The following is a 27,918-nucleotide window of genomic DNA, read 5'->3' as shown; positions in this document are numbered from 1 at the left end:
CTGTGGGTCATGGATGGGTTGCTGGTGAAGATGCCTCCTCCCAGGGACCCAAGCAGATGCTGACCTACGAGGCTGTGACTTGCAGTGGCTTGGGTGACCTCAGGAAGCTCACTCAACCTCTCTGAGCCTCACCTACCTTACTTGTCAACCAGGAGCAGTACCAGTATTGAGCTCATGCAGATAAAGCACGTAGAAGACGTGTGGATGTTTGGAAACACAGTAGCTGTTGGGAGCTGTCAGCCAGACTCCAGAGGCACAGCGCTGGGGGTCTGCGCTCACAGGATGTCTGACCTTGGGCCTCCTTGAGGAGCAGAGGAGGACCCTAACCCTGCATGCACAGGAGGAACCAGTTAATAGAGTGCTTCCCATTTGCCAGGCACTGTTGCAGCATTTTCCATGTATTAATTCATCTTCCTCAACCACTTCCCTGTGAGTAGGAACTGTTATTATCCCCGCTTTACAAATGAAGAGCCTGGCGACCTGCGGCCAGTCAACAGCAGCGCTAGGCTCTGAATTCAGGCCAGTGTAGCCCCAGAGCCCGCATCCCTCATCATGGCTCCCTGCTGCTTCTGCAACATAGAGGCAAGAAATCCACTCAGCCCCGGCTGCTGCAGGAAGACCAGATAAGGTGAAAGAGTTCATTTGCTGAAAAAAAAAAAAAAAGAAAAGCTGGTTTAGCAGCCCCGCAGTGATGATAGTAATGATGGGAATGATGTGAACAGCGGTGTCGGTAGGGATGTGGTGACTGATGGTGGTGATGAGGACGAGGCTGTGATGAGGATGACGGTGAGTAATGGTGAGGATGGTGGTGGCGATGGTGGTGATGGTGAAGATGATGTGATGACGGTGATGCTGGTGGGGCTGGTGATGGTGGTGACGATGGTGGTGTGGTCCTGATGGTGATGATGATGGTAAAGATGATGTGATGAACCTATGGTGATGGGGGGGTGACGATGGGATGAAGGTGTGGTGATGGTGATGATGGCGGTGGTGACGGTGGTGTGGACCTGGCGGTCCTGATGGTGGTGATGGTAACGATGCTGCTGCTGCTATGATGAGGCTGACGGGGGTAGCGCTGGTGACGGTAATGGTGATGATGGTGATGGACCCCTCTGCTGTCCCTCAGGGCCATATCTCAGAGCGGAAGTCTCACTGTGTCCAGAATCCAGAGGGCAGGGATTGTCCGTGCAGTGGGAGTTTTTCACAAAGCAGTCAGAGATGATATGATCCCCAAAGCTCCCCTTTCTCTTATAAAACTATTGTGGGAGCGGAAGGGAACCCATTATTTTTAAGGCCAGATTAAGAACTTGGTAAATCTCATGTTAGTCTACATCCGTCTCTCTTTTGTCTAAAATTTTCTTGGTTCACAAAATCCCAAACTCTGGGAAACCCTGGCTAGCAGACCTAGAAACGGTCTCTTTCTGGAACATTTGTTTCCTCTGGTAAACACGTGGACATGTACACACACACACACACACACACACACACACACACACGTTGACTACACACTCTGCTCCTGCGACCTGGAACCTCTGACCCCAGCCAGCGGCCGGCACCAGCCAGCTCTTAGAGCCCAGCAGTTCCCTAGACAACCAGCACAGAGCCTGCACGTGGGGCTTAAGCAACAGGAAAGAAGCAATTGTAATAATAGTTAACAGCCCATCCCCACAGTCAGTCAATGGTTTCCTGAGCTGCTTTGGGTTCCAATCGCACTGTCCTCCAGGGCCTGGGGAGTGTGTTGCCCACTCAGATGGCACAGGGATGGCCTGGCCAGACACTCTGCCCGCCCCACATGCTCCCTGCTCTGCTACACAGCTATCTGACTCCTGGGGCCCTCAGCCCAGCCAGCATCTCCACCCCCAAGACCCTGAGCCCCAGAGAGCAGAGGCCCCACCCTCTCTGAGTCCTCCTAATCCCCGCACGTGGGGCACCGGGCCTGGCCTCCAGGTGGACCTGATGAATAGTAACTGGATGTGAGCACGTGTGTGGTGCGGGATGCCAGGGAGGAGGGCACGTGCAGCCTGGCTGCCAAGCACAGCAGACATGCGTGCAGCCTGGCTGGACCAGTGCCCCCGGGTCCCTCCGACTGCGTGCAGTGTGTTCCTATTTGCTGATTTACAGTGGACTGTTGGGATTAGGTCTGCCAGCTTCGACATCACATGTCTGCCAGGAGTGAGACACCAGAGGTGATACAGAGGGAAGAACTAAGGCCAGATCCCTGCCATTAAGCACCAAGAGGGCACTCAGCCCTCACCAGGGACCCGTTGGTGTGGTCTGCTGGTTCTCAGCCTGGCCCTGGAGCCCGTCTTCTGGCCGAGGACCCATCCCAGCCCTGCTGTTTGGCAGGCGTCTGCCTTGGCCTCGGCAATCCTCAGCAGACCCATCTATAAAATGGGTCCAGCAGTCTTACCTCCCTCACCAGGCTTCTGTGACCAACAAGTGGGAGCCTGGATGGGCATAAATCGTGACCCAGGGGAGGGACTCAGTACATGTTAGTGAGGACAGAGATGTTACAGACCCAGGTTCTTGGACTCTTTAATCAACAGAAATGGATAAAGAGGCCAGATGAGGATCAGGCCAGGCGTTACTAGGCCTCACGCTGCCCCATGAGGGGCAGAGAACAGGCAACTCGCTCCTTTGCCGTGCTCCAGGGGAACGAGCTGGTTCCTTAAATGGGGTGAGGGTAGGGGCGGGGCGGTGGGTTGGACCAAAGGAGTGACCGAGGTGGTCTGCCCACCCCCTCGGCGGTGCCGTGTGCAGAGATCTCACGCGGCACCTGCTTTGGTCCTTGTTCCTCGGAAGGGGCCGTTGGGCTTTTGATCTCTGTGTATCTTGAACAGAATCTGCCCCAACTGCACGGGCACGTGCTTGTCTCCAGTTCCTTTGAGTTTCTCTGTATCTGTCACTGGAGGGAATGTTTGTCCGGGTGCAAATACTGCAGCGCGGGGTCCCACATCCCAGCCTGTCCCAAAGACAGTGCTGACAAAGCAAAGACAGACGCCAAGCAGAGGCGAGTGGCTCTCTCCACGGCGAGGACACACGGGGATAGGAAGGGTGGCATGAGATGGACCGAAAGTAGGGGAGCCACCCTTGGCTGGACTTAGCGGGACCTGCAGAGTGGCACACGTACGCCCTCCCCAGGGGTCATGACGGGCAGGTGAGTGGGTACAGGAGCAGCGCTTGGATCAGGGCCTGGGACCCAGCCAGTGCTCAGCGTCAGGGACCACGATGGGGATGCGGCTGTTACCGAGATTCAGGGAATTTTAACTTTCGTATCATCGCAGCCTCAGGTGGAGTGATGGGAGAGGCTGGGGGAGCCGAGTCCCAGAGAACCTTTAAGGCAATGGTAGCTGCTGTGACACGCAGGTCCCTGGAGTGTAGCACAAGGCAGGACAAGTGTGCTACCCACTTTAACAGCTAACGCACAGCGACCCAGGCATTGCTAGGAATCCTTGAGGATCCCATCATCCTCTTGGGCCTGGGAGTCCTAGCTTTGAGCTGGGAGAAGCAGCAAGAGAGGGTATGGAGAGCTCCCTGGCCTGCATAGAAGCCAAGCTTGGAAGGGACACACACACACACCCCTCTCCCCTCCCCTCCTGCAGTGGTGTGTGCTCAAGTTCCATTGGTGAGAGCTGGTCATGTGGCCATGCCTGGCTGCAGGGGAGTGCTGGGAAATGTAGTCCTAAGCTGGCCACCTGGTCCTCTCCCCACCCCACCCCACCCCCGAAGGCAACACCACACTTTATATTAATAGAAGGGGGTGTGTATTTTTGCTGCATCAGCTGCCTCTGAGCCTGAAAGGAGTCAACTGTTATCAGGCATACCCTACTCAACGCCCTTGTGGTTGTTCACATTTCCACTGAAAATGTGCTTTTGGGTTTGGATAAAATTACATTTTCTTTGAAACGTGGAGTCGGGGAGACGGACAACAGAGTTACAAGGGTTTACGTGAGATTTGAGCTATCCTCCTGAAGCCAACCACGAAATTTCTCTGTATTTTCCCCGGGGTTTGGGAGAGAGGGTATGCAGGAGTTTTGGGGGGGAAATACCTGAACAGTAAGCCAGAAGCAGCCATATTTTTTGCCTTTGTGCTGTTGTGGGCTTTTCCCCCCACAGCTCTGAGCTATCAATTAAGTCTAACTACACCATTCATATAATTTCCCGTGAAAGTTACCTCGAAATCTGCTGAGTTAGAGAAGTAAGGAGAGCACTTAATTAGGAACTTAATCATCTTTGTTTGGTTTTTGTTTGTTTTAGGAGAAAGTCATGATAATCGGGGGGTTCCCAGGCGGCACAGTGGTAAAGAACCCACCTGCCATTGCAGGAGACGCAAGAGACGCAAGTTCGATCCCTGGGTTGGGAAGATCCCCTGGAGAAGGAAATGGCAACCCACTCCAGTATTCTTGCCTGGGAGATCCCATGCCCAGAGGGGCCTGGGGGGTGCTACAGTCCGTGGGGACTCAAAGAGTTGGACACAACTGAGTGACTGAACACATAAGCAATAATAAGCAAAATAGTAATAAACATTCTTTTTTCCCCAAAGCAGTCATCCACAGGTTCTCACGTTTGCTGGCGGCTGGGCAGCATCACTTCAGAATACCGTTCTAGCAGGTTCCATGTGCCGAGTGGGCCACCACTGCTCTCGCTGGGACCTGCACGGCCCTGTCTTCTTTGCAGAGCTCATCTTCTACCACCTGAGGACCCTGGAACTTAGCCTCCACTGGGGACCGGAGCTCGGGACTCTCCAGCAGTCATCCTTGGCGTTCATCTGCATCCCCCACAGTTTGCAAAGTTTGGCCACAGAGCAGGGCCTCATCTCTCTCCCAGATCTTTCCCCAGGAGAAGCGGGTCCCACACTTCCGAGGTCAGACAAAGGCGGGGGCCCGGCCAGCCTCTCATGGTCTCAGCGTTTGGGGACCATGACTTTCTAAGTGATGTCTCTCTTCCCTCTCTGCAGAAACTCGTGCAGACCGCAGCAAGAAGCTCTTCAGGCACTACACAGTCGGCTCCTACGACAGCTTCGATGCCTCCAGGTAAGACGTGGTTCCTCCTGCCAGGCCCCCTCCGCTCAAAGATGCTCATAGGTGTCAGGAAGGCGCTGGACCATCCTGCATGGAGCACTCAGGTCCTTGGCTCATTTCCTTCTGTGTGTCCCCTGTCACCCCGCCCCCCCCACCCCTGTGGACATGGGCTGGAATGTTGGAGACCACCATCTTCCAGAGGACCCGCTCGAGAAGTGGTCTCCGGGCCACCTGCGGCTCGCAGTCGGGCTGGAGCCCACGGGTGGGGGCTCAGGGGAGAGGAGGAGGAGAGCCTGGTCTTGTTTGAGGGGAAAGAGGGACAAGTGGGCAAGATGACCTTACTGGGGCACAGGAGCCTGGAGATGGCCCCACGTGGCAGCGTCTTCCTGGGGGACATGAGGGTGCCTCCAACTTCCACCTCATTTGCATCTTCCCTGCTCCTCCGGCCACTGAGCTGAAGATTTGGTCAGAGGAGGGCTCATCCTGGTGACCTGAAACCTGGCAGACCTTGCAGGAGGGGCGGGTTTGCTTTCTGGATCCTTCAGAGGTGGCTCATTTGGTTCCTGCAGAGAGCATTGTGGCACGGGGCGGGGGTTCAGATTTTCCAGCAGAAACACACTCGTGTAACGCAGGGAGCCCTTCCTCGGGTCCCGGGCACCTCTGCCTTTTAGCTTTGGGGGCTGTGGAGGCGGCCGGGGTTCTGCTGGGCGAGGGGGAGTGCCGTTTTGGGCCACGACTCCAAGAAGAGCTGGGAGCGAGCAGCACTTGCAGCCCGTGTTCCCGCCGTGGCGTCAGTTTCTCTGGCTCTGACTGTCCCCAGGCGCGAAGTTTCTCTGTCCCATCATCCAGACTAAGGGTTCTTACTGGACGAGGCGGGGGCGGGGGGCTCAGTGAGGACCAGCCTGGGAAGCAGAGGAGGCAGGGCACACGCTCGAGCTCCGCCTCGCCAGACGGCCAACTGGCCCCGTCTGGAGTTCCCTGCCCTCCTCACCTCCCGAGAAGTTCCGGGCTGTGGAAGGATCTGGACCCCTGCCCTTGGTTCTCCCCGGACTCTCTCGGTGGGATCTTAATGCTCGTCTGCCTTCTGAGGGGTGGAACCTGGTCTCATGTGTTCGTTTTTACTGAGTTAAAATTTCCGTAACCTCAAGTGACCATAAAGCGCCCAGTTCAGCAGCATTTAGTGTTGTGCAGCCATCGCCTTTATCGGGCTCCCCTGGGGGCTCAGCGGTAAAGAACCCGCCTGCCGGTGCAGGAGACACAGGTCCAGTCCCTCGTCCGGGAAGATCCCCTGGTCAAGGACGTGGCACCCCACTCCAGTACTGTTGCCTGGGAAATCCCATGGACAGAGGGGCCTGGTGGGGCTACAGTCCGGGGAGTCACAGAGTTGGCTACGACTTAGCAGCTAAACAACAACATCACCTTTATCTGGTTCCAAAGCATTTCTGTTGCCCCGGAAAGAAGCCCCCTAACCCATGAAGCAGTCTCCATGCTTCCCTGCCCCATGCCCCTGCAGCCACCAATCCGCTTTCTGTCGCTGAGGATTTGCCTGCTCTGGACATCTCCCAGAAATGGAATCCTACGGTGTGTAGCCTTCTGCGAGTGGCTTCTTGACTTAGTAGAATATTTTCAAGGTTTGTCCATGCTTTAGCACGTGTCAGCACTTCATCCCTTTTTTTCCTCTAATTTTTTATTGAGGTGAAATACAAGTGGGCTTCCCTGAGAGCTCAGTTGGCAGAGAATCTGCCTGCAATGCAGGAGACTCTGGTTCGATTCCTGGGTCAGAAAGATCCGCTGGAGAAGGCATAGGCTACCCACTGCAGAATTCTTGGGCTTCCCTGGTGGCTCAGCTGGTAAAGAATCCTCCTGCAATGCAGGAGACCTGGGTTCAATCCCCGAGTTGGGAGGACCCCCTGAAGAAAGGAAAGGCTACCCATTCTCCAGTGTTCTAGCCTGGAGAATTTCATGGACTGTACAGTGCATGGGGTCGCAAAGAGTCAGACACAACTGAGCGACACTAGCTTTCAGTGCAAGATGCAAGCAACGAAATTTTCCACCATGACCATGTGTAAGTGTGTAGCTCAGTGGCACATTGCTGTTGTTCAGGCGCTCAGTCGTGTCTGACTCTTTGCAGCCCCCTGAACTGCAGTTGTTTTCAATCGCTCAGTCGTGTCCGGCTCTTTGCGACCCCGTGGACTGCAGCACGCCAGGCCTCCCTGTTCTCGCTGTCTCCCGAGCTTGCTCAGACTCATGTCCTTTGAGTCAGTGACCCCATCATAACCATGTCTGAGCGCACAGCTCAGTGGCGTCAGGTACGTTCACGTTGGTCTCTGGCAGTTACCGCCATCCATTGCCAGAAAATTGTCATCTTTCCAACCTGACCCTCTGTCCCCGTTAAACATTCACTCCCCACCCCCTCCCCCAGCTCATGGCCCCCACCGGCCTGCTTTCTGTCTCTAGGAATCTGCTCTAGGGGCCTCCTCCTAAGTGGACTCACACGCTATTTGTCGTTGTATGTCTCGCTGCTTTCAGCGAGCATAACGTCCTCAAGATCTGTCTGTGTCGTACCAGGTGTCAGAATAGCCTTCCTTTTTGAGGCTGAATAATATCCCGTCGTGGGGAGGGACCACGTTTTGTGTGTCCATTCATCCGGGGATGGGCGCTTGAGCTGCCTCTACCTTCCGGCTGTTGTAAATAGGCTGCTGTGGACACTTGTGTACAAGTGTTTTTGTGAACACCTGTTTCCAGGTCTTTTGTGTGTATACCTAGGCGGGGAGCTGCTGGGTTTAGTGTTTCCCTGCCCCAGCCTCCCTTCTCTCATAAACAAGATGTGCTGGAACAGAAATGTGATTCCAAGCAGAGTAGCCAGTCCCCTCTTTCAGAGGGCTTTCGGGCTCTTCAGACCTTGCTGAGACTGCCCACCGCCTGACCCTAAAAGCCCAGGCTGTGGGCTTGGCCGCCAGCACAGTCCAGAAAGGGTGCTCAGAGAAGCGATGGTTTCCAGGGAGTCAGGCCTGCCCCTGGCTTCTGCTGCTGAGTCTCTATCTGGGTCAGACGAGTTGTTTGTGCCTCAGCAGGAGGCCCCCCGTCAAAGTGGACCCTGGGCTCATGGTCATAGTCAGCACGCTGTCACACTTGGCTTCCATTCTAGCAGGGAGGGGCGCCTGAGGCTCCAAAAAAACTCCGGGAGCTGTTGCCATGGTGACTTGGAGGGCTGTCCAGGCTGGGAGTGGGGCTTTGAGGGAAGGGGCCTTCTGAGAGCTGGGAGGGCTGGGTGTGGCTCACCCACAGGCTGTGGCCTTGGCAGAGCCGTGTCCCCACGAGATCCGTCACCAGCAGAGAGTAGCCAGCAGGCCACCCTCGGCGCGTGTGTGTGTGTGTGTGAAGGCGGGTGGGTACGCACACTCAGCGCTCGAGACGGGCTGGGCTGCTTCCCCGCAGAGGCACCGTGGAAGGGCCTGACCTGATTGAGCTGGGAGGAGAGAAGACCCTGGGGCTGGGCGGTCTGGGCCACGTGTTCTGTGACTGAGAACAGGTCCAGAGAGCAGCAGGGATGTCTGCTGTAGCTCGGCCAGCAGAGGACGTGTGGAGCCCTCCTGGCTACTGAGCGACAGCACAGAGCCTCCCCCCATCTAGGGAGGAAGTCACGCAGGGTGGGCATCATCTTGGTGGAATGTCACAGAAGTCTGGACCAGATGACCTCCGAGATGGGGGCCACGTCAGCATCCCCGTTTTGTCCGCAGATGAAGGCTTGGGTTCTCCCTGTGTGCTAAGTACCTGTTGTGGGCCAGTACCCGAGATCATAGAGGGGGAGGACTGTGGGCCACACCTGGGTCACATGGTAGCTGCTGAGCAGATGGCAGAAGCTCTGGCCTTGACCGCACTTTGGAAGCCAGCCCTCCTTTCCCACAAGGAGTCACACAGGCCCCACGTGGGCCCCACGTGACGTGGTGTTGCCACGAAAGAAATCAGAATGACGACTGTTCTGTTTGTTAACTTCCTGCCTCATGCCAGCCACCTTGCATGGATCACAGCACCACTGACCAGTGACCCTGAGCCACCTGGAACACTGGTGTCATCGTCCACTTGGCAGGAGGACCCTGGAGAGGAGATGGCGGGGGTAGGGGGCAAGTTAGGGACTTGGCGCTCAGCCACGTGAGTGTCTGAGCATCAGAGTGCACAGCCCATGCCTTCTGCACCCCTCTCCCGGGGTGAAGCTGTTACTGCCCCGGGCTGGCCCAGGGAGCAGCCTGGGATTGAGGAAGATGGGTGAGGGTGAGAGGCCAGATTTTCTGTCAGGACAGAAGCACCACCCCATGGAGGGTGTTGGGAGGTGGGAGCAGTGACGTTGCCTTGTTTACCACAGCACCTGTGAGCTTTTCCATAAAGGGCGCAGGGGCCCACCTGTGGGATCCTGCCGCGGCCCCCAGCTGACCTTATCCAGACTGTGAGTTTGGCAGAGGCATTGGAGGGCGGGCAGTGAGGCAGCCTGGGGCCCCTGGGTGCCATCGTCTCCCAGGCCTGGCAGGGGCAGCTCCAGAGTGGATGTTGAAGTGAGAGGCTGACCTCTGGTCCTCTGGGTGAGCGGCAAAGAGCGTCCAGGGGGCTTGCATGCTGTAGTGTGGCCTCACACCAGCTGGGCACTTGGTTAGCCCACTTCCAGATGCATGATAGACGCAGAGGTCTGGGGGCCGCTGCAGCCTCCAGGCCTATCACCCATGGTAGCCTGGACTGGTGGCTCGGGGCTCAGGCCTCCCCTTGTCAGAGGCAGATGTGGTCAAAGGAAATGCCACAGGAAGCAAGACTCAGTGGAGACAGTTTCTGAATCAGTCAGGAGGTTTCTCCCCTTCCCACCCCCTCTCACATCAGAAACTTGACTCAGAGACTCAGAGCTGAGGGCGCAAGGGCGCTGACACACCCAGTCATGGTAGAGCGTGTCTGGTTGCTTGAGCTGATTCCCGCCTCAGATTCCCTGCCATCTACCCACCCTGCACGTGATAGAAGGATCTAGAAACGTGGACACATGTCCAGGTCAGAAGGCAGAGGGCGTGGGGCTGTTTCTACAACAGAACCTTAAGGTAGTTCAATGTCATATTTTAAAACACTTCTCAACCGAGGAAATAGCGTCTCAAGTTCTCAGTGTCTTAAATTGGATCCCCAGCCTCATTAGGGTGGGGCATCCAGGGGAGGTCTATCTGGGACAGGCAGGGGGGACCCCAGCATCTCACCCCAGGACGATTAGACTCCATCTGTCCATCCATCTATCTGCCTGCCAGGTACGCATCCGTCCAACTACCTGTCCACTCAGCCAGACAGCCAGCTAGCTGTCTTCCCAGTCATCTACCCACCCGTCCATCCAACCACCCAACCATCCAACCACCCACCCACCCAACCATCCAACCACCCTCCCAACCATCCATCCACCCACCATCCATCCACCCACCCACCCACCCGTCCATCCACCCACCCACCCACCCGTCCATCCACCCACCCACCCAACCGTCCAACCACCCACCCACCCACCCATCCATCCACCCATCCACCCAACCACCCACCCGTCCATTCAACCACCCACCCACCATCCATCCACCCACCCACCCGTCCATCCACCCACCCACCCGTCCATCCACCCACCCACCTGTCCATCCACCCACCCACCCGTCCATCCAACCACCCACCCGTCCATCCATTTGCCCATTCATCCCCCCATCCATTCATCCCCTCCATCCCTTTGTCCATCTATCAGCCAGCACTCATCAAAACCTAACTATTCAGGATGTTAAAGATATGGGAGTAAACAGGACAAGCTCAGTCTCTGACCTCATGTAGCTTAAAGTCTAATTAGTGAAGAAAACAACAAGCTGAACAAATAAATAAACCAAAAAACCACCCCTCTTTGTGGTTATGCTATGAAGTGGGTCAGCGGTACCATCAGGCAGCCCCTTGGGCAGGCTGCAGAAGGCTCACTCTGGCTAGGGAGCCAGCGAAGGGCTCTCAGAGGAAGTGACTTTTTTAGCTGTTCCGTCACGTCTGACGATATGCGACCCCGTGCACGGTAGCCCGCCAGGCTCCTCTGTCCATGGGATGCTGCAGGCGGGAACACTGGAGTGGGTTGCCATTTCCTCCTCCAGGGGATCTTCCCAACCCAGAGATAAACCTGCGGCTCCTGCACTGGCAGGCGGGCTCTTGACCACTGAGGCAACGTGGGGGAGCCCACTGAGGCGGGATCAGCAAATGCTGCAACACGGGTGAGAAGCGCCTGACGGCGGCAGGGAGCCCGGAGAGCAGGAAGGACGAGGTCAGGGCAGACCTGGGGCTTCACGGAAGGCGTGTGTGTTTCTCACACTTGGAGAAGGGGAGACGGGGGGGCTCCAAGCCCAAGAGGGACATGGTCTGGTCCACGTGGCCACAGGAAAGCAGCGGATGAATGGACGAGTTCTGAGACCTTCACCGCCATCCTGGTGTGGTTTGGCGATGGTGGGTTGGGCTGGGGAGGAGGTGGGAGTGGAAGGGTGGATGGAGGCAAGGGACGGGGTGATGCCGGAGTGGCCGGGCCACGCCGAGGCCTGGAGGCGGGGGTGGCGGACACCAGGGTGGGGGCCCTCCCCTCTCCCTTGGGCTTTACAGGGAGGGGCCCCCGGAGGTAAGGGGGTCAGACCCAGTCCTTCCAGCAGCTCTACCGCACGGGCAGCTTCTCACATGCTCGGAAGGATCGTGCTCACAAACGAGGGTCTCCGAAGGTGCTCGATTTCATCATTCATCCCCCTTAGTGAGGCCAGTTTGCACTTAGAGATTGAATTAGCAGGGTGGCCAATCTCGTCTGTTCACCAGATGAACATCACCGTCCGCAGCTACTTATTTTCTTGGCTTTCAGACATCATAGTCCAGTTTTTATCTTTTGAAAATGGTAATTGGAAATAGATACACACGTTAAAAAATTCAGCATGCCCACAAGTGCTACCGAATGTGGAGCGCGCCTGCCTCTCATCCTCACCGCGCAGCTGGTTCTCTCCCTGGGGAGCGCTTCCGTTCCTGGTTTCCTGAGGCTCTTTCCAGGGATGGTCTCAGCACGTGCATCCTGTGTGCGTGCTCAGGTGCTCCAGTCGTGTCTGACTCTTTGAGACCCCTGACCGACTGGCTCCTCTGTCCATGGGACTCTCCAGGCAAGAACACTGGAGCGGATTGCCATTTCCTCCTCCAGGGGATCCTCCCGACCCAGGGATCGAACTTGTGTCTCCTGCACCTCGTGCGTTGGCAGGCAGATTCTTTACCACTTGAGCCGCCTGGGAAGCCCCAGGTGGTGCATATTGTCTGAAGCCTTTTAAAGCCCTTGAAAATAGAGCATCCTGAGTTTTCGATCTGACTTTCCAACCAAGTCCCTGTGTGACCTTGGGCAACTCGCTGTCCAGCTCGGTGCCTCGGTCCCTGACCCGCCCCCCAACCTGGCTCCCAGAGTGCAGATCATGCTCCTGACTCTTGCCGTATCCCCAGCGGTGTTCATGTCAGGATGAATGAGATATGTGTTTGGTGCTTGCAGCTCCTTCGAAGCATGTGCTATATAAATCCAGAGGGATGCTGGATGTGGACGCGTGTGTGGGTAGCTGGCTTTCCTTTGAAACCCTAGCTCTGTGTTCTGGAAGACTGCCTCGGCGTGTAGGTAGTAAGAACTGAATGGCAAGGCGTTGATTTTCCCCCATTCTTCCTGCACCATCATTTTATATTTCTCCATTTTTTATTATTCCTTAGACTCAAGAAGGGGGGATCCATCTCTGAGGATGTGCGCTAGCTAGATCCATAAGGAAAAGCACTCTTGTTCTCCTCCTTCGTAATTGATGACTGGACCCAGGAGTTGGGCATGGAGCTTTGGGGCAGCTCCTTTGGGAGACAGAAAGAGGTGGTTTTACTTTTTAGTTGATGCGTGTCTGTATTTTTAATTTTTGAATTTGTACACGTCTGTATTTTTGTGCACATGCGTGAAAGCTCGGTCCTGTCAGACCCTTTGCGACCCCGCGGAATGTAGCCCACCAGGCTCCTCTGTCCATGGGATTTCCCAGACAAGAATATAGTCCATGGAGTTCTCCAGGCCAGAATACTGGAGTGGGCAGCCTTTCCCTCCTCCAGGGGATCTTCCCAACCCAGGGATCGAACCCAGGTCTCCTGCATTGCAGGCGGATTCCTTACCAGCTGAGCCACAGGGGAAGTCCTGTTGTGATTCCACACAAGCACTCTTCTCTGCAGCCTGGCCCCTCCTTTCTTTCTCCCCTCTCTCCTCCTCACCCAATTCATCACAAGGGACTGAGCAGCCTACTCTCCACCCCACCCCCACCACTGCAAGTCGGCCCCCAGCACCTGTCCACCCTCTGACCCTCCACTGTCTGACAGCACAGGAGACCCACTCCTTACTCTCTCTCAGGCTAAGATTTTCCCTCCCTTCACAGATTTTGCTTCAAGTGCTACAGACATATAACAAAATAAGTCACCAATTTAAGTGAATCACAAGGCAGGGCTGGAAAAGGAGGAAAGTGTTGTCTTTCCACCTCTCCCAGCCTCATCCACACAGCCCCACATGGCAGAGTCAGACAGTCAGTTCACTCCCTCAGTCGTGTCCGACTTTGTGACCCCGTGGACCACAGCATTCCAGGCTTTCCTGTCCATCACCAACTCCGGGAGCTTACTCAAACTCATGTCTGTCGATTTGGTGATGCGATCCAGCCATCTCATCCTCTGCCGTCCCCTTCTCCTCCTGCCTTCAGGCTTGCCCAGCATCAGGGTCTTTTCCAATCAGTCAGCTCTTGACATCAGGTGGCCAAAGTATTGGAGTTTCAGCTTCAGCATCAGTTGTTCCAATGAATACTCAGGACTGATTTCCTTTAGGATTGATTGGTTGGATCTCCTTGCAGTCCAAGGGTCTCTCAAGAGTCTTCTCCAACACCGTAGTTCAAAAATCAATTCTTTACTGCTTAGCTTTCTTTATGGGCCAACTCTCACATCCATACATGACTACTGGAAAACCCATAGCTTTGACTAGATGGACCTTTGTTGGCAAATTCATGTCTCTGCTTTTTAATATGCTGTCTAGGTTGGTCATAGCCTTTGTTTCAAGGAGCAAGTGTCTTTTAATTTCATGGCTGCAGTCACCATCTGCAGTGATTTTGGAGCCCAAAAAAGTAAAGTCAGCCACTGTTTCCACTGTTTACCCATCTATTTGCCATGAAGTGATGGGACTGGATGCCATGATCTTAGTTTTTTGAATGTTGAGCTTTAAGCCAGCTTTTTCACTCTTCTCTTTCACTTTCATCAAGAAGCTCTTTAGTTCCTCTTTGCTTTCTGCCATAAGGGTGGTGTCATCTGCATATCTGAGGTTATTGATATTTCTCCCACCAATCTTGATTCCAGCTTGTGCTTCTTCCAGTCTAGCGTTTCTCATGATGTACTCTGCATAGAAGTTAAATAAGCAGGGTGACAATATACAGCCTAGACGTACTCCGTTCCCTATTTGGAACCAGTCTGTTGCTCCATGTCTGGTTCTAACTCTTGCTTCTTGACCTGCAGACAGATTTCTCAGGAGGTAGGTCAGGTGGTCTGGTATTCCCATCTCTTGAAGAATTTTCCAGTTTGTTGTGATCCACACAGTCAAAGACTTTGGCATAGTCAATAAAGTAGTAGATGTTTTTCTGGAACTCTCTTGGTTTTTCCATGATCCAACAAATGTTGGCAATTTGATCTCTGGTTCCTCTGCCTTTTCTAAATCCAGCTTGAACATTTGGAAGTTCTTGGTTCACATACTATTGAAGCCTAGCTTGGAGAATTTTGAGCATTACTTTGCTACCGTGTGAGATGAATGCAATTGTGCAGTAGTTTGAACATTCTTTGACATTGTCTTTCTTTGGGATTGGAATGAAAACTGACCTTTTCCAGTCCTGTGGCCACTGCTGAGTTTTCCAAATTTGCTGGCATATTGAGTGCAGCACTTTCACAGCATCATCTTTTAGGATTTGAAATAGCTCAACTGGAATTCTGTTATCTCTACTAGCTTTGTTCATGGTGATGCTTTCTAAGGCCCATTTGACTTCTCACTCCAGAATGTCTTTCTCTAGGTGAGTGATCACACCGTAGTGATTATCTGGGTCATGAAGATCTTTTTTGTATAGTTCTGTGTATTCTTGCCACCTTTTGTTAATATCTTCTGCTTCTGTTAGGTCCATACCATTCCTGTCCTTTATCGAGCCCATCTTTGCATGAAATGTTCCCTTGGTATCTCTAATTTTCTTGAAGAGATCTCTAGTCTTTCCCATCCTATTGTTTTTCTCTATTTCTTTGCATTGATCACTGAGGAAGGCTTTCTTATGTCTCCTTGCTATTCTTTCGAACGCTGCATCCAGAAGGGTGTATCTTTCCTTTTCTCCTTTGCCTTTCACTTCTCTTCCTTCCTCAGCTATTTGTAAGGCCTCCTCAGACAGCCGCTTTGCCTTTTTGCATTTCTTTTTCTTGGGGATGGTCTTGATCCCTGCCTCCTGTACAATGTCACAAACCTCTGTCCATAGTCCTTCAGGCACCCTGTCTATCAGATCCAATCCCTTGAATCTATTTGTCCCTCCCACTGCAGAGTAGTAAAGGATTTTATTTAGGTCATACCTGAATGGGCTGGTGATTTCCCTACTTTTTCAGTTTAGGTCTGAATCTTGGCAGAGAGCCCACTTCCACTGTGTTCACTTCATTCTCCTGATGGTCCCCTCTCTCACTCCCCAGTTACCTGCTATGTCTTAATTGTAGTGTGTGTGTTCCATCCCTCACTCAGTCATGTCCAGCTGTTTGTGACCCCATGGACTGTAGCCCGCCAGGCTCCTCTGTCCATGGGGATTCTCCAGGTAACAATACTGGAGTTGGTTGTCATTTCCTGCTCCAGGGGATCTTCCCGACCCAAGGATCGAACCCGTGTCTCTTACGTCTCCTGCATTAGCTGGTGGGTTCTTTAACACTAGCGCCACCTGGCACGTCCATGTCTCCACTGAACAATGTAAAGCGGCATTGCCTCTTTCCTATAAAAGGCGAGGCTTTCGTCTATCTACGCCTCTTCTCCCCAGTTTCGAACACTCACTGCTGATCTGCTGATTACCTTTAAATACTGCTCTCAAACTCCTCTCTTGCTAAATGAACTTTAGACAGGACCACTTGACCCCTCTGTTACATTCAGGTCCATATTGAAGTGTTCCACGTCCTGTCTCTTAGTTGGATTCGGAAGTTAGAAGCCAGGACTTCCCTCGTGGTCCAGTGGCTAAGACTCTGCGCTCCCAGTGCGGGAGCCCAGGTTTGATCCCAGGTCAGGGAATTAGATCCCACCTGTTTCAGGGAATTAGATCCCACCTGTTTCGACTGAGTTTTCATTCCACAACTAAAGATCCTGCATGCTCCTGTTTGTTCAGTCCCTCACGTCGTGTGCGATTCTTTGTGACCCCATGGACTGCAGCACACCAGGCTTCCCTGTCCTTCACCATCTCCCGGAGCTCACTCAAACTCATGTCCGTTTAGTCGGTGATGCCATCCAACCATCTCATCCTCTGTCGTCCCCTTCTCCTCCTGCCTTCAGTCTTTCCCAGCATCAGGGTCTTTTCCAGTGAGTTGGCTCTTCCCATCAGATGGTCAAAGGATTAGAGCCTCAGCTTCAGCATCAGTCCTTCCAGTGAATATTCAGGACTGATTTCCTTTAGGATGGACTGGTTGGATCTCCTTGGTGTCCAAGGGACTCTGAAGAGTCTTCTCCAGCACCACAGTTCAAAAGCAGTGAAGACCTGTTGCAGCCAAATAAATATATAAATAAAAAAAAGAAAGTTAAAAACCAGCAGAAAACATTAGATTATTATGGTAACATAAACACTTACATAAGCACAGGGATGGGGCTCGGACTCCAGTTCCACTTTGTAGTCGCGTGAGAAGGGTCTTTCTAGCTTCACAGGCGAGTGGATGCTTTTCCTTCCCGTCCATCAGTTTGTTGAAGATCATGACACAGCTTAGCTTAGGATTAGGGTCGTGATGTTCGTGTTTTCTTTCTTCTTTCCTTGTGGAAGAGTCGTCTTCTTTAGTGTGCCATCAAATATCCTTGTGTCCTGCTGGGTCCCTGACACTCTCGTCAGAGCCCTCTGGCTCTTGGTCCTGATAGGGGATTCCCAGTGTACAGTTACTGTTCTGAGAGTCCCCTCCGTGAGCTGCTGGATAAAAGAGCTGTCCCTTGTTCTGCTGAGATACAGATTCAAGTAACAACCTCAAAAAAGGTACCTGGAGTATACACTCTCGTAACGGAAAAGCCTCTGATTTTCACACGTGCTCAGTGTTGAGGAATTCCAGATTCAAGACGGTCATCCTGAAATACACGCACACTGCCTGCTTTTCCTCCCCCCTTTTCTGTTCAGTGACAAGCTACAGTGCCGACTCTTCGCTTCTTCCCTGGAACTTTATAGGAATATCACCGTATCTATTTTCCCTGGATGCTCTGAAATGCCCTGGTGATGGATCTGGCTGTCTTTTTTTTTTTTAATTGAGTATAGTTGCCTTATAATGTTACATTAGTTTCTGCTGTACAATGAAATGAATCAGCTGTGCATGTGTGTGTGTGTGTGTGTGTGTAAGAGTGTGTGTGCAGGTTCAGGCACTCAGTCGTGTCCGACTCTGCACGGACTGTAGCCCACCAGGCTCCTCTGTCCATGAGATTTTCCGGCGCAAATGCTGGAGTGGGTTGCCGTTTCCTCCTCCAGGGGGTCTTCCTGACCCAGGGATGGGACCCACGTCTCCTGCACTGCAGGTGGGTTCTTTACCACGAGCGTTAATATACAATATTTGTTTTTCTCTTTCTGGCTTATTTCACTCTGTGTGACAGACTTTAGGTCCGTCCGCGTCTCTGCAAATGACCTTTATCCATTCAGTTCACCTCCTGGAGGCTCCTTCAGACTGAAGCAGCTTCAGATTTAAGAATATCCTTGTATTTTCCTCATGAAAACCCCCCTTACTTCTCTGTCTCCATCCTTCTGGATTCCCGGCTGGACCGTTTGAGTTTCGTTCCCCTGGTCCCTTCTTCTTTCTCACGTTTTCTGACTCTGCCTTTTCTCTCTGTATTCTGAGGACTTCCCTCAACGTCCCACCTGTCCCTGTAAGTTACCGTTTTGTCCATTGCGAGGTGGTGTTCCAGGAACTTCTCCTTTCAGTGATGGGATAAGCTTCCCAGGCTTGAAAGAAGTGGTTTGGGGGTCTCTCTGGGGACAAACTGGAGAGCCGTGCGTGGGCACGTCTTCCGTTCTCAAGGCAGAGGCCATATCCCCTGCGTCTTTGTTCCTTCGGATCAGACACGGAAAAGAGAGGAGCCAGAGGCCTGCTCCTTGCCCCACTCCTGCCGAGACCGTGAGAGCAGACAAGACTCTGGTACTTGTGCGTGTGTGCAGGGTAAGAAATAGGATCCAAATTGGAGGCTGAGGGGCCCCGGTGTGTTTTCGTTCTGGAGTAAGCATGCATGGTGGAGCCAGTGACCAGGGGCTGATGATAGCAGGTCCTGGGGATGCTGGGTCCATGCTGGGTGGTGGAAAAGGAGGGCGCCCTCTGGTCAGGGAGGGGTGCTCGGTGCAAAGGGCTAAACCTGTGGGCCCGCTCCCAGCCTCACCTCAGCAGCCCTGTGACCCAGAGAGGAGCGTCACTCTGCTCCACCTGGTGTCCAAAGCCAGTAGTTCAAGCGCAGAGCCTTGAGAGTGGGACTGAGTGGACAGTGGCGCAGGCAGCATGGGCCTGGCTCTTGGTACGTGTCCTGGGTGCCTGCTGGGTCCCAGCCCCTCTGGACGGCTAGGGGTCACTGGCTTGGTGGGCCAAGTGGCCTCAAAGCACTGGACTCAGGGCTTGAGGTCTTCCTGGTATCCCCAAACAAAGCTGAAGTGAGGTTGCTCTAGCTGGGGAAATGCCCAGACCCTCTACAAGGACAGGCCTGGGGACCCAGCTCGGAGCCTGCAGTGGGGTGGGGAGCCCTCAGCCCACCAGGCTGGGGGAGAGGCACTTGAGCAAAACTGCTGAGCCTGGCCAGCGGGGACCCCAGGACCACCTGTTCCAGGTGCAGAGAAGCAGGGCTCTCAGAGGCCCAGGGCTCTCTCATCAGCCTTTGCAGAAAGGCCCTGGAACCTTTGTTCTGGACCTGGGGGCCTCTTCCTGGGGGCCGGGAGGCACGTCCCTCCCCACAAGGGAGGCGCCTGGCTCCACGCTCCCTGAGGCCACATTTAGAACATGCCCAGGTGGCCAGTGGGTGTGTGGGCCGGGGGAGTGCAGGCGGATGGGGGGACGGCGGAGAGACAGCTGCGGAGGAGCTGGGGAGGATGGGGTTCCGGCCGCACCCCCTAGGCGGGGCCGCACCTGCCTGTCCTCCACGGGAGAGGAGCAGGTGCCGGCCAGCGCATCGCACGAAGCCCCCAGCCCCCACACCGCCCGGCCGGTTCGCACCGGTCCTCCCTGGTCACGGGCGTCCGCAGTCACTGCCGCCAGACGGCTCTGCCTCTGTCCCCGCACCGTCTGGCCTCTCCCTGCCCCGGCCCTGCCTCAGCCTGCTTTGCAGCTTGTGCCAAAGTCCATAGCGTGAATATTCCCTCCCAGGCCGATGGCAGGCTGCCAGTGTGATGCCCCTGAAGGCAGAGCCGGCCCTGCGAACTGGTGGGAGCCCCTGCCCCCACCCCCAGCCAACGTCCTCATCCTCCAACCTCCGCGGCCCTGGCCCAGGATCTGAGACACGGCCAGCCGTCAAATATGTCATCAGGCACACTAGCCTGAAGTCCTGGAGGCAGCTTCAAGCCCAGGCCTGCTGGCTCAGATGCCAGCATCCCAGTCCCAGCTCTGACACTGGCTGCCTGCCTGGGCCTTAGCTTCCCCACCTGTAAAACAGCCGCATCATCCCTGAGGTGTCTCCTGGTTACAGACTTCCATACGTCCTGCCTGAAACTGCCATCACCACCAGCCCGTGGGCACCTGTGAGTGACCCTCCTAGAAACTGCAGGCCCCGAAGTGTGGGCACAGGCAGTCAGGGGGCACCAGGCCACGGAGAAGATGAGGAGGCCAGTTCCCCGAGTGTCCCCAAGGCTGCGCTGGCACCCAGTGGGCCCTCTGGAGATGCCCGTGCTGAGTCCCCACCTCTGGCCAGTGCCTGGCGCTTCGAGTCTTCCTCCCAGAAGCAGGGAGGAGCCAGAGGAGAGGCAGCCAGACCCCCGTCACCTGAGCCACGGGCTGGAGGCTGCCCTGCCTCTGCCCCATCCATCCTGCACCTGCCGTATCTCTGTTCTCCAGGACAGGACCGGGCCTGACTCAGGCCTGTCACCTCTTCCCTGGCAGCTGGTACAGAGCCTGGCAACTGCTCAGTCCTCAGAGAATGGGAGCAGGGTGGGGGTGAAGAGGGTACAGGGGATGCCAGGACGGGAAGTGGCTGATGGATGAGGGATGACTAGGTGGGTGGATGGGTGGATAGGTGATGGGTGGATGGATGGATGACGGATGGATGACGAGTGGACAGATGATTGATGCCGGATAAGTGAGTGGGTGGGTGGATGAGTGAATGAAAAGATGGATGAATAGATGAGTGGATGGGTCAATGGATGGAGGATGGATCGGTGGGTGGATGGATGGTTGGTTGGATATAGATGGATGGTTGGTTCAGTGGATGGTTGGTTGGATGGGTGGGTAGAGGGGTGGTTGTTTGAGTGGATGGTTGGTTGGATGGTTAGATGGATGGATAGATGGTTGGTTGAGTGGATGGTTGGTTGGTTGGTTGGATGGATGGATGGAGGAGGTAGATGGATGGAAATGGATGGATGGGTGGATAAGTAGATGGATAAATTGGTGGGAGAGTCGGTGGATGGTTGGTTGGATGGAGGAAATGGATGGATGGTTGCCTGAGTGAGTGGATTTGGTGGGTGAGTAAATGGAAGGAAGGCAGGCAAGCCAGGGCTCTGGCCTCCTCATGTGGAGCACAGACTTTTTTGAAGCAGAGTTGGCCATGTAGCAGACTGCAGCCACTGGCCTCTCCCTGGCAGCCAGTCAGCCTCAAGTCCTGCCGGGCCCCCCTCCCCTATCACTGCAGACTGGGCGCCCCCTTCACCTGGGCTGGGCTTCCGCCCTCTGTATCATTTCCTGCTACCGCGAGCTCTGTCCCCTCACAGTCCACCCACTCGGGCGGTATTTCAGAAATGTGAGTTTCCCACATGCTTGCAACCTGCCCTGGACACGGTTCCTTGGGCAGTTTTGTGGGTCGTGTAGGTGCCTCGCCTCCCCCCAGACCCCCTGCCCCGCCGTGGACCCCCGTGCCTTTGCCCTTGATGGTCTGCTTTCCAGTGCTCACGCACCCTGGATATCTGGGGACCCCTCCCCGACCTCCGTCAGGTTTGCTGTGTGCAGAGCGCTGGCCCCGTGAGCTGGCTTCCGGTCCTCGCACAGAAGCGGAAGCCGAGGCGTGGTCATTCAGAGCAGCCCCAGCCCCCGTTCCCAGCCTCTTCTCGGCACCTCCTCCCAGCCCCTCGGGGAGAAGGCCGGCCGACCCTGTCCCGCTCTCTGCGCGGAGGGGCCCCATTGCGGAGCTCATGGCACTTCCCGCGGCTGGGCCTCCTCCCCGTCACGACGACCTGGGCCCTCTGTAGAGCTATCTTTTTCTACACGTATCTCCGCTTTTTTTGGATTTCCTTCCCATTTAGGTCGCCAAAGAGCCCTGAGGGGAGTTCCCTGAGGTGTGCAGTAGGTTCTCATTCGCTGTCTGTTTTGTACACAGTATCGGTCCTGTATGTCCGTGAGTCCCAGGGGCCCAGCTCATCCCAGCCCCGTTTCCCCCCGGTGCCCATGTTTGGGCTCTCTGTCTGCGTCTCTGTTTCTGCTTTGTCGATAGGTTCATCCGTACCATTTTTCTAGATGCCGCATATATGTGTTAATGGTTTTCTCTTTCTTCTTCACTCTGTATGAGGCTCTAGGTCCGTCCATGTTGCTGCACGTGGCCCTACTGCCTTCTTTTCGTGAGGGAGTGATGCTCCGTTGGATATATGTACCTCGTCCTCTTTATCCATCCCTCCGTAGCGCCCGTCTTACGCCCAGTTCTGATACATTGCATTCTGCAGGGTCTCTTTCTTCCTTTGTGTCTTCAGGAAGCATTGCTGAGGGGCGTGCCCACCTCACAGGCAAGGTTTCCTCTAGGGGTGATGAATATTCTGGAACTAGACAGAGCTGGTGGTTGCATAGCACGGTGACTGCTCTAACTGCCACTGAAGTGGTGGCTTCGCAACGGCTAATTCCCCATTTTATATACTGCACCTTGGTGGTTTTGAACAGAAGATAATCCTGCTTTTTCTACAGACGAGTTTAGTCCGAATGACAGGCAAGCAGGACTGGCTCCAGGCAGGAAAGCAAAGGCAAGAGGCGAGGGCCACGTCCAGGGGCACAGGGTAAGGAAAGGGGCCCAGGCTCCTGTCTTGACCCCCCGGACACTGGCCCGTAGGAAGGCGTGGCCTGGAAGCCCTGCAGCCTCTGCCCCCGAAGGTGCGTTTCATGCTCAGCAGCTCCAGGGTGACTGAACACGCTCCGGTGGCTGCCAGCTGGCAAACAGGGCTTTGCTGATTCCAGCCCAACTGTGTGAATCAAGGTCAAAGTGGAGGCTGGCGTGGTGGCCTGAAGCCGGGCCTGGCAGATGGCGCCGTCATGCCCCTGCTCCCTGGCCTGGAGTCGGCCCTGTGGAGCCCAGGCTGTCTGTGGACGCGCAAGGGCTGGAGGCTGAGTGGGGGTGGGTGGGGGAGGGAGCCCCACGGACAGTTGGAGCTTCCGAAGCTGTGTTCCGGCTGGCAGCCGGGAGGGTCTTCAGTCCTGTTCCTGGGGTGCGGCCTCTTCTGATCACCAATCTCCTTCTTTGCCAAGCCTCTCCGGCTCTTGGATGGGCAGGCGGGGGTCCCCAGCAGCAAGATGTGGGGGTGTGACTAGGGCTGGGGCCAGGGGCCCGAGGTGGGTGCCGCGGAAGTCGGGGTGCTCGGCTCCATCTTTCTGTGTCACGTCGTCTCCACAGGCCGTGCAGAGACATTTTACCTCTTCCCGGACCTCCTCCCGTCCTGGCGCTCAGCTTCCCTGACCTCCTCCCGTCCTGGCGCTCAGCTTCCCTGACCTCCTCCCGTCCTGGTGCTTAGAGCATCTTTTTCCTAATGGGGACACTGAGGCAGAGAGGCCTGTAACCCATCAGACGTGCCCTGGCCGTCACCCCTCCCCTGGAAGGACAGCGGGGGCACCCCATGCGTCCTGCCAGGCGAGGCATGAGGTGGGGGCGGGCACCTGTGACCTGCCCCAGCGTTCTTTCCATGGCCTCACTTCCCTGACGAGGGAGAGCGTGAGCGAACATGTGAGGCTGTCTTAGGAAGCCAGGGAGCGGGTCTCTGAGCGTGCGCATGTCAGGCGCTGGGAAGCACTTCCCGCGTCTCAGGACGGTGAGTGGATAAGGCGATGGGTCCACGAAGACCTTGGGGAGGGGGGCGTGGGTACTGAGAAGGGGGAGCACAGATGGGGACCCAGCACTTCGTCAGTCTCTTGTCATGTATTCACAGAGAAAGCTTGTGTCATACGCGTAGGGATTGTATTTGATGTAAGCGGCATGTGTGGTCAGCTGAATAACGGCCCCCAAAGTCGTCTGTGTCAAGTCCGCAGCACCTGTGAATATCACCTTATGCAGCAAAACACAGGGGTCTTTGCAGGTGTGGTGAAGGATGCTGAGATGCGGACATTTTCCGGGATTACCGTGGTGGGGGGTGTGGGTGGCGTGCTAAACGGCGTGACAGGTGTCCTTGTAAGAGGGAGGCAGGGGAGTTGTGAATACAGACGGGGAGGAAGAGGCCGAGAGACACTAGAGAGAGGCTGGAAGGACGAGCTCAGAAGCCCAGGGTCGCCTGGAGACCCCAGGAGCTGAAAGATGAAAGAGGCAGGGAGGACCCTCCTCTGGGGTCCCTGGTGGGAGCGGTCCCAACTAATGCCTTAATTTTGGCCCGGTGACGACTGGCAATGAACTTCTGCTCCAGAAGAGTGAGACATTTAGCTTCCGCTGCTTGAAGCCACCCAGAATGCGGTCATTGGTCCCAACAGCCCCAGGACACTCTCACCGGACCAGCGGGAGGTGACAGGTTCTGCAGAAGCAACGGAAAGTGGGTGCTGGCCAGTGAGGATAAGGCCGGGCCTGCATCTACAGAAGCTGGGGGTGGATCAAACCGGGGGGAGGGGGGGAGCAGCAGCAGACAGGCCCCTGGGCCGGGTGCGAGGCTGGAGCCCCCCCCGGGCACAGCCTCTCCTCCGAGCCCCCTCTGCTGTTTCTCCCCAGACGTGTCACCCTTGGCACCTGGGTTTCCTTCCCTGTGGGATGACCCCTGACCTCCAGGCATATGGACTCCACCTGCCCTCTTGTACCGTCTAGGGCGTGGGCCCCAGGGTACCTGGCGGCCTCCTCCCAGCGGGCAGCTGTCCCTCCTAGTCTGGGGCACACAGCAGGGTCATGATCCTGCACCCACCCCGTTGTGCCTGGAGGCCGCCCTTCTCTCTGGTCGGCCCCTGAAACCGCGTGCCGGCTCACCTGCCCTCCCGTCCACTCCTCCCCCGGAGGCTTGGGTCCGCCTGTTGCCAATCGCAACAGGCCAGCACCGTGGGGGTCCCTGTTTCTCTCCCAGGGAACAGCAGCTGCCCGCTCCTGGAGGAAGCCCCCCCCTGACCCCGCCCAAGATGAGGTCCCCACAGGGTTCAACGTCCACACGTCCACATCCTGCTCCCATAAAGCAAGGACGGTGAGCCATCGGGTCCTCCAGTGGTCAGCACAGAACCTGCGTGTTCAGGACAGCCAGGCGCAGCAGGGTGGGGGGGTGGGCTTCTGCCACTGGAACCATGAGCTCTGACAGACCAAGAGGGGCACGTGGGCGCTTCCTGTCCTCACCCTGGGTCACTGTGGTGGTGCCCTGGGCTCAGACCACTTCTTAAACCAAAAGGACTGCGCAGGTGGGAAACAGCACAACCTGGGCAGACTTCAGACCTCCCAGCTCCCCCGCGTGGATGGGGTGTGTCCCCCGCCCCAGGGAGGCGGTGGGAACTCCTGGATCCTATTCCCCGACGTGGCCGGGGCGTGCTGATTCCCAGCCTTCTCTCAGCCTTCAGGGAGACGGTTCCCAGGGGGCCCGGTTCCGTCTTTATCTAATTAGTTTCTGTGCTGGGAATCTGATGGACTCTCTAGCCTTGCGAGATGAGGTGCCCGCCGGGCCCGGCTGAAATTTGTCGCGTTGACTTAGAGCTGGGTCTTACAGAGAATTTTCCTCCTAATTCTCCTCTGGGAACCTGAGAACACAGATACACCTCCCCGTGCCAGCCACTCACGGGTCCTCTCCGGGGCGACCCCACCCCGAGGAGCAGGGGCCCCCGAGCCGCCCAGGTCACCGCCCGGCTCTCTTCCCGGCCGGGGCAGGTGACGGCCAAGCCAGCGGCAAATGGCACAGTCGCTGTTTCAGCGGGTAATTGCATGTGGTCTGATTACTGGCCTGGCTTTGTTCCTCCGACCCCGGGAGAGCGCGGCTTACAAGGAACAAATGCTTGAATACTTCCACCGCGGTACCGTCTGCCTGCTCCCCAGTGCCCGTGCCAACCTGCTCCTCCCCCTCCCCAGCAGCTCCCCAGAAAGGGCCTGGGACGCGATGAGTCAGCCCCAGATCTGCGGCAGGCTTTGGTGGAAACACGCCGGCCTGCATGGCGAGCAGGGCCTGTCTCGCTGTCTCTCCGTGGGAGGAGAGGGGCAGCTTGGATGGTGTGGTGGTCCGAGTCCTGGCCCCCAGTGACACCCGTGTCTTGATCTCTGAGCATGACTATGGAGGACTGAGGTTGCACGTGAGACCTTGTTAGATGTGGAAGTTAAAGTGGTAGTTGCTCAGTTGCGTCCGACTGTTTGCAACCCTAGGGACTGTAGTCCACCAGACTCCTCTGTCCATGGGATTCTTCCGGCAGGAATACTGCAGTGGGTTGCCATTCCCTTCTCCAGGGGATCTTCCCAACCCAGGGATCGAACCTGGGTCTCCTCCATTGTAGGTGGGTTCTTTACCGTCTGAGCCACCAGGGAAGCTGCTAGGTATCAGCTGACCTTGAGACTGGAGCATGCCTTGAGCATCTGGGTGGGCCTGGTGTTGATCGCAGGGTCCGTGTTAGGGAGGAGGGATGATCGGAAGGAGGGGGTGGGGGGAGATAACGATCAAAGAGCGGAGGATGGAGCGATGGAGGAAGGGGCCAGGAGCCCAGGGGTCCAGGCGGCCGCCAGAAACAGGCGAGAGGCAGATTCTCCCCCGGGTCCTCCTGGAGGAGGCAGCCCTCAGACACCCTGACCTTAGCCCAGTGAGGCCTGTGACCTCCATCAGTGTGATAGAATAACCCTGCATTGGAGATGCTGCCCAGTTTGTGTTCAGTTTTTCCAGAAGCATCAGAAACTAATACAAGTGTTTCGAGCCTTCAGAGTGCCGAGACTGAGAGCAGTGAGAATGAGCCCTCTGATCCCCATTCACCGTGAGACTGGCAGGGAGAGCCCATTCTACAGGTGGGGAGACTGAGGCTGCAGGAGTTCCAGCCACTCTCCCCAGGCCAGGAAGGGGTTCTCGATCCCGGCTCCTCTCCCAGACTCTGCCCACGGCACCCCACTCACTGGCCTCCCTGGGACCGTCCAGTCATCCCAGAGGCTAACAGTCCAGGAGATGAGGTCTGGGCTTGTGTGACTGCCGGGAAAACCCACAGGGGTGCCCCGGCTCTGAGGCTGTGCCGGGGGCCGCCGAGGAGGTGTTGGATGCCGCAGAGCCCACTGCATCTGGGAAGAGGTGCTGGCCAGGGGCCTGGGGCACGGGGTCAGGGCTGGGCCACTGAGGCTGGACTCACACGGAGGCCGCCTGTGATGGGGGCAGCACCCAGCCTGCTCCTCACGGGACATCTCAGTGCTGCCCCTCGAGGGAGCCGGCCACACCCGAGCAGGGTGCCGGCCATCCCAGGAGCCTGGGGAGACCGGGGGGGCCCCGAGGGACCCATGGAGGCCCCCGCACCCGCACAGAGGTCGGTGCAGATGGAGTGAGGAGCGCGCAGCCCCCGTCCCGAGACTCCCTGAGTGAGTGTCCTGGGCCGTGCTGCGGGTGACCGCACCCTGGCTGACTTGGACCGGCACTCGTTTGCCCGATCCTGGCGGCCTGAGATCAGCGTGTGGTCAGGGCTCACTGGCCCCCGAGCTCTGCGGAGGGCCTTTCCTGCCTCCTGCAGCCTCTGGGGTCCCTGCTTGTCCCTGAGTTTGTGCCTGCATCCCTCTAGCCTCTGTCTCCTGTTCCCGTCTCTGTCTCCCCCTCCTATTTTTTGGCCACACCACATGGCAAGGGGGATCTTAGTTCTCCTGTCATGGATCAGACCTGCTCCCCCTACCTGGGAAAAGTGGGGCCCCAACCACTAGACCACCAGGGAGGCCCCTCTGTCTCCCTTCTTGTAAGGACTCCTTTCGTGGATTCAGGGCCTCCCCCCAGATTCAGAGTGACCTCTCCTCAGTCCCCTCTCTACTTCTGCAAAGACCCCGTTTCCAAGTAGGGCACATTCCGAGTTTGGGGAGGGTATAAATTTGGGGGGGGATGCTGGATCAGTGGTAAAGAATCCACTTGCCAGTGCAGGAGACCTGGGTTCAATCCCTGGGTGGGGAAGATCCCCTGGAGTAGGGAATGGCTACCCACTCCAGTATTCTGGCCTGGAGAATTCCATGGACAGAGGAGCCTTGGCAGGCTGCAGTCCATGGGGTCGCAAAGGGTCGGACATGACTGAGCGACTTTCACCATCCAGTCTCTGTGCCCTGTGGCGTGTCTTTCCTCGGGCATGTGTGTGCCCCAGGTGAGTGTCC

The 27,918-nt window shown here is 56.2% G+C and overlaps 1 protein-coding gene across 3 annotated transcripts in view; it reads left to right on the top strand.

Moving 5' to 3' along the window:
• Window positions 1–27,918, top strand: part of SHANK2 (SH3 and multiple ankyrin repeat domains 2) — a 513,188-nt gene that overhangs the window by 304,422 nt on the left and 180,848 nt on the right. For all 3 annotated transcript variants that reach the window (XM_060404133.1, XM_042238158.2, XM_042238157.2), the window contains one exon: window positions 4,958–5,033. In XM_060404133.1, coding sequence (XP_060260116.1) covers window positions 4,958–5,033 — 76 coding nt within the window. The remainder of the gene's footprint in view (window positions 1–4,957; window positions 5,034–27,918) is intronic.

Source organism: Ovis aries, chromosome 21, assembly GCF_016772045.2.
Source record: "Ovis aries strain OAR_USU_Benz2616 breed Rambouillet chromosome 21, ARS-UI_Ramb_v3.0, whole genome shotgun sequence".
Taxonomy (NCBI): Eukaryota; Metazoa; Chordata; class Mammalia; order Artiodactyla; family Bovidae; genus Ovis; species Ovis aries.
This window is presented reverse-complemented; position numbering and strand designations above follow the sequence as displayed.